Source organism: Seriola dumerili, unplaced genomic scaffold (genome assembly GCF_002260705.1).
Source record: "Seriola dumerili isolate Sdu_G_001 unplaced genomic scaffold, Sdu_1.0 BDQW01001821.1, whole genome shotgun sequence".
NCBI classification, from domain to species: domain Eukaryota; kingdom Metazoa; phylum Chordata; class Actinopteri; order Carangiformes; family Carangidae; genus Seriola; species Seriola dumerili.
Window position 1 is genome coordinate 851,304 of NW_019176076.1, and position 6,532 is coordinate 857,835.

Consider the following 6,532-nt stretch of genomic DNA (forward strand, 5'->3'; position numbering starts at 1 on the left):
CCCCACCCCCATCCGCCCCCACCTGTTGTTAGTGTGATTTATGTTGTCTGTTTAAGGAACTGGACTCAAGCAGTGTGGTGGTGTTTGTATGGCCTTGATGAGGAATGCTCTGTGCTATGTGGGTCAAAGGGATAGGGCGGCTTTCTCCCCTTTCCTCCTCCTTCCTCCTCTCAGCATTCCAGGAGTGCTTCGCTAAATGAAGAACACTGGCCACCATGTAGCAACTCTGGTGCTTATTACTGGGGTTAAGCTCAGGAGGGAGAAATTGTGGATTCATAGATATTTTTAGAACGGACCACAGCATCTCATCGCAGTTGTGTCCTGTCGTTTTTGGGTTTTTTTTAAACCATACTACTTAAATTCATGTCCACATGATGCATCAAACATGCTCATAACCCGGCATCCTCTACTTTTTTGTTTTTCTTCAGATGAGGAGCAGAACTTTGAGCGGGAGCGTGTAGAGCGAGATCTGGAGCGGTTGCGAGCCACAGCGGAGGAGCAGAGCCTCAGGGCGAAGCGACTTGAGGAGGCCCTGGAGGCAGCTCGAGGACGCGGTCGCCAGCTGGAGGAGGAGTTGAGGAGGAAGAGGGCTTATGTGGACAAGGTGGAGAGGCTTCAGAGTGCGCTTGCTCAGCTACAGTCCACCTGTGAGAAGAGGGAAAGCCTGGAGATGAAACTGAGGACGCGACTAGAGCAGGAGCTGAGGAGTCTGAGGGCGCAGCAGGTAAATTTGCAAAGTCAGAAAAAGCAAAAACCAGTTAGTATTTTGTCATACGTGTCCTACTGTAATTCATGGGTTTCAGATTTCTGGCCCTCATTATTTCATGGCGCTTCTTATCACCTAACCTTTTGACTGTTTCACCATCCCTTTCCACCTCAGAGGCAGTCCCAGCCGCCAGGAGTGACCATGAGCTCCCTCCAAGAGCGTCTGCATGAGCGGGAGGAGCGAATCCTGGCCCTTGAGGCCGACATGGTGCGCTGGGAGCAGAAGTACCTGGAGGAGAGCACCATGAGGCAGTTCGCCATGGAGGTGGCTGCCACCGCCGCTGCCCAGAGGTAAAGATGGGGCTTGGTTATTTTCTTGGACATTTGCATGCGCACATGTTTATTCAGCACATATGAATTTAAGCTAAACTCCAATATCTTAACTTTTTCAGAGACACCACCATCATTAACCACTCGCCCTGCCACTCCTCTAACAACAGCTTCAACGAGGAGCTGCCAGTTGCTGACTACAGGAATCAAGAGATGGAGAACAGGTGCATACCTATGATTGAACTCTCTACAATCTACAAATCATGAGAGATTTTTTTTTTTTTTTGGCACCAGTAGGTTATCTGCTTTCTGACTTGTGTTCTTATGTCTCTGTTTTGCATCAGGATCCGTGCTCTTTACGCTCAGATCTTAGAAAAAGATGCTGTGATCAAGATCCTCAACCAGCGGCTGCACCAGGACCAGGGGCGGAGGGACGAGCAAAGTCCCCGGACAAACCTCCTGAACGCAGCGGGGGCACCTCTCCGGCCCGCCTCCTCCACTCCCTCCATCAGCACCATCAAGAGCAACACAAAGAGCAGAGGTGTGGAGAAGAATGCTTCCTTATTTAAATTATTAATGTGAGGCGGTACTCAGGGAAAGCAGCCCGCTGTATGTCCTACATCCTCTAGTTTAAAGTGCTATAAAAAGTAGATTCTCTCTCAATAAACTCTTTTATAATCAATAAGAGTTGAAACTGACATTTTTTTGTCTGTGATGTTTTCTTTTAGGTAAGAGTCTTTCAGATGATCAGACTTTGCCCAACCGTCAGTTCTCCGCTCAGTCCGAACCTGGGACGCTAGAGCGGCAGGTGGAGGGAACCAAAGCCAAAGAGGCTGCCAGCACAACTAAGCTCCACAGTGGTGAGTGAGCTATCAAATATGCATGAGTGTGTCTGTTTACGAGGGCCAATAATCCAATAATGCTCTCAGTATAAAACTTGAACGATAAACGATTTGCACACATGCAGTGCAGAGCATTGGATAAACAAGCCTGCACAGGCTCAGACTACACTACACAGAACACACACACATGCACGCACGCGCGCATACACGTGCACATGCACGTGCACACACACACTCGTACACTCACTGCATGTAAGTAGAGTTTTCTGTCTGCACGAGAGGAGTTTTGGACCTGGACTTTATGGATGTGCACATTGATTAACTATGCTGCTACTTAACCAGCCAATCAGATACCATCTGTCCAGGTCATGGTTCATAATGTGGGCCTTGCGGAATGTGCATGGTTAGGAAATAATGTGGATCTGTTGACTGAGCACATTTACCAGAGGGGTCTGTTTGACTGTGGAAAATCTCCGTTAACCTTTACTCACAGATAGCTGAGCTGTATGACATTTTTCCACTGTTTTAGCCCTAAAACATTCATATAATTATTTATTCTCTCTCTCTTCTTTTCCCCAGACAAGGCAGCTCCTAAGAAGCTGCTATTAAACCCTTTCAGAGGCCTGGAAGAGTTGGAGTCGGAGGCCGTGGAAATCTTCATTTAAAGAACTGAGAAGTGGATTTTAAATGAGGAAAAAAAAAAAAAACAATTCTGAGAATCTGTGAAGAGTGCAAGTATTTGAATAGCGAATGGAAGAAAATATTGGATGCAAGAATGTTGTGGAAAGAGGCCAAAGCACGGGGAAAAAAAGGACTGTTTTCACATTTTAGAGACAGAGCTGTGCTCCGACTCACTTACTCTCACTAAGCTGGGCAGCTGCAGGCAGTCGGCCTGGCTGGGTGAGAAAAGATGAATCCTCCGAGGTACTTGGACAGTATTGTGGATTGTAATAGGGCAACATGTTCTCAGAGAGTGTATGCCAAAATATTTATATAAATATATATATAATTGCTGCTCCCCCTCTCATTTATCCCTCCCCTTTATCTCTTTCCCCAATCCAGTGAATTAAGAAGCTACATATTTATCTTATCTGGTTTCCACATTCCCCAAATATTAACTTAAGCCTCATGTCCTTCTAGATAAATATTCAATAAAAGGTTATCTATGTGACCCGCATTCCCCTCCTCTCCAGAAAATGTTAATTTGAATAACCTCATTCCCATAACGTGGATGTTATCTGTTTGGAAGACTTCCCTTTGCTCAATAATTTAAGATGATAACACATGAAACACTGCTGATTTAAATGCTCTTGCTGTCCATATTCATTAAGCCCGAGTAGCTGGTTCTACAAAGGCTTAGAGTTGTGTGAACAGTCAGATGCATAATATATAAAAGACAAATTTGGTATGTTTTTTGCCAAACTGACACAGACCTGGTGTTGTTTGTAATTTTGGGAGGGTTGCATCATGGTGTTGATTTCATCATCTGTTTTTTTTGTTTTTTGTTTTTTTTTTTTATTTTATTTTAATGAGTTTTTCCTTCTCAGAGTATGTTTGCATGTGTGATTACAGTATGTGTGTGTGTGTGTGTGTTTCCTGATGTGGTGATTCTGCTGGTTTGGTCACCATTGTGGGATAAAAGTTGAAAACTACACCGTGTTGGGTTTTTTTTTGTTTACTGTGAGCTTTGAACTAACAAAACAGGTTAATTATTATTATTATTATTATAATTATTGTTATTATATATTTTATACAGATGTTTGTATTCTTATTTTAGATAGTGCTTTGAGCAGGACGCCAAAGAGTTTATGTTTGTATGTTTGTTGTAAGTTATGTGCCGACAATCACGGTCATGTCAAAGCTGTACCCAAGCAACCAAGTGTTGACTTTAAACAGACATTTCTGTGAACTTCAAACAGTATGAAGGTTTTTACAGTTGAATTCATGCAACATTTCATAAAGCAATAAAATATTCTAATATACATTAACTGGCTCCCTGACTGTTGAATTGTTTAGTTTACACAGGATTTTACTCTTGTCAAAAAATATCTATTTTCTGTTGCTAATATAAGAATATAAGCAGAAATATGCTTGTAAGTGTTAGAAAAAATGTACTTTTTCTGGTAAATATTGTGAATCTTCTCTTCCCACTTCTGTTGTCGCTCAATCTCCTCATTCCTGTCCTCTCGCTCCACCACAGAGAAGAGTGCTCTTCATTAATGAATACCAGAGCTGCATTCTTTTGGGTTCAACTTTCTCGGGTGGCCTGCTCTCTTGTTCTCCTCTTGCCATGAAGAGCATGCTTGACATAGATCACATTCTCATCGGGACACGTAACCCAATACATGACAAAGACAGGTTTCTCCCAGATTAGCCACTAATGCCATTTGAAATTCCTGTGTTCTGCCATACACCTTTGTTAACGGGCCGCTTTTATTGCCACCAATTTGACTCACCCCCAAGAGGTGTTTATGAACCATTTCAGGACATGCCATTGGATAGGAAGATGAGAGAATGGAGAGCTCACTTGTGTGGTATCTGTTTCAGGACAGAGCTCCCTGTCTCCTTCACACACACACACACACACACACACACACACGCAACACGCACACGCACACAAACACACACATATACACACACACACTTATGCATGAGCACACACTGTCACAAATATCGACTTGTACCAGTTTTGGGGCGGGCGTGCAACACTGACAAAGAGACTTCACAATGCAGCGGAACAATGAGGTTAATGACAATGACAAGAACAATGAATGTTATGGTGTCATCAGTGGCCACTCACATGGTTCACCAGTCATCCTACCACTGGAACACGTGTGTGAGATATAGAAGTGGCAGAGGTAGAGAGGCTTTCACACACATTGTTAGGTAAAGGGGCGTGGGGTGTGGGGGGGGGTTGAGTTTGTGTGAGTTTGGTTTGATCTGTTAAAATTAAAATCTGTAAGTGACCAACAATGAGCAGGACTTGATTTTTTTCACAAATGTTGTTAAAAACAAATTGAAAAGGGGCTTATTTTTCATATGCAAGTGTTCTGAAGGCTCCATGGTTTAATGTATTTTCTTTTCTTTTTTTTTTTAAAGCTATCCGTTAACTCATAGTTTCAACGAACTATTAAAGATCAGTTTTCTGTGCCAGTTCTGAAACATTTGCTCATCACTCTTCAAGAAAAACCGAGCAGGCAAAGTCAGACTGTATCCTGCTGTAGTTTGATTTGATAATTGGACGGGGACTGTGTTTAAACACCTCAGCATGCCTGGACTTGGGCAGAGAGGATATGAGCCGGTGAGATAGTACGGATGCTTTTTGACAGAGAGGCTTGTATGGGAAAACACAGAGCAGGCTCCGGTGGCATGCGATGCCATCAATCTTATTTATGAACTTAAAGCTCTTATCTGGTGAGCTGACTGACAACATTGTGAAGACTCGCCAACATTCCTCTGTGAATGTGAAAGGCAGCTGACAAGTTTTGACTGCATCTCTCTCTCTCTCTCTCTCTCTCTCTCTCTTTTTTCCCAGAATTTATATGATGAAGGAGGAGAGAATGTAAACAGGAGTCAGAGGTCGAATTCCTTTGTGCTCAAACATCCAAGAAAACAACATTTTCTACACTTTCTGGATCAGTTTTCCCTCCTTTCTCCGGCTCAGTCACATGGGAACTTCATACTGAACTGCAGTCACCATGAAAGGAATGGGTCTGTTGTTGTGTAAACACACAGTTCTCACAGTGTGTGTTTGTGTGCACTGCTGGGGTTCTTTTGGCCTCATCCTGATGTTTACAGTTTAACAGCACATTCCTAATAAGTTTTAGTCATTGATGTTTCAGCACGTTCAGCAAATATACTGATGGTAAGTGATGATATCAAAGTAGGAGAGTAAAGTGGCGGTTTCTGGCATGCAGACTGTCCCCACTTCACATTGGTATGGTAATTAATATGGCCTTATTCTATTTATGAGGCCAAACAAACTCAATAAGGAAATAAATCTGATAATAAATAGTAGCAATTGCACACATATCACAAGCATGTACACACACATAAAAACAAACACAAGGATACAAATGAATTCTGTGCCAGTGTGATGAGAGATTGATTGACAGGCCTCCTCGGGGCAGATACATGCAGCACGGATTAATGGGCATATGGAATAACTTGTCATATACTAGGCAAACAAAACACCCAGCACCAACGTAAATCCACAAAGTCCTATCATTTCTTCCTCTTGTCATAAAAACCTTGTACGTTTTGGGGTGACACAGAAGTTTAACTTCTGTAATGTGTCACCACTGTGTGACCTGCTGCAGAGACGGCAGTTGTGAGCAGCATTCCTTTTTATTCAGGGGCCATATGTTTAAAACCACATAGATGACCCTAACCCCCCCCCGACAGAAGAACCGCTGCAGGTTCTCCAAGATGCTTTGAACAACCTATCTGCAAAGTACCCTGAAAAACTGTACACTAAACTTTTGAAGTTGAATGGCGACACCTGCTGGAAACTTCCTAAACGTGCACAGCGCTACACATGAACACTTGGCCATTAGTTGAATCTTAAATGGGACTAAAGTGTTTTCATTTAAATTTTCTGGTCAGCAGCTGCCACAGATTTCACATTATGAGTCGTTTTCTGTAAATGGAACAGA

The 6,532-nt window shown here is 42.9% G+C and overlaps 1 protein-coding gene across 1 annotated transcript in view; it reads left to right on the top strand.

Moving 5' to 3' along the window:
* LOC111239003 (angiomotin-like 2a) overlaps positions 1-3,283 on the top strand; it is a 7,802-nt gene extending 4,519 nt beyond the window's left edge. Inside the window, exons 6-11 of the mRNA XM_022768760.1 lie at positions 429-724; positions 881-1,056; positions 1,158-1,259; positions 1,380-1,576; positions 1,764-1,895; positions 2,457-3,283. Of these exons, the coding sequence (XP_022624481.1) occupies positions 429-724; positions 881-1,056; positions 1,158-1,259; positions 1,380-1,576; positions 1,764-1,895; positions 2,457-2,542 (989 nt within the window). The 3' untranslated portion in view covers positions 2,543-3,283. The remainder of the gene's footprint in view (positions 1-428; positions 725-880; positions 1,057-1,157; positions 1,260-1,379; positions 1,577-1,763; positions 1,896-2,456) is intronic.
* Positions 3,284-6,532: the final 3,249 nt, after the last annotated feature.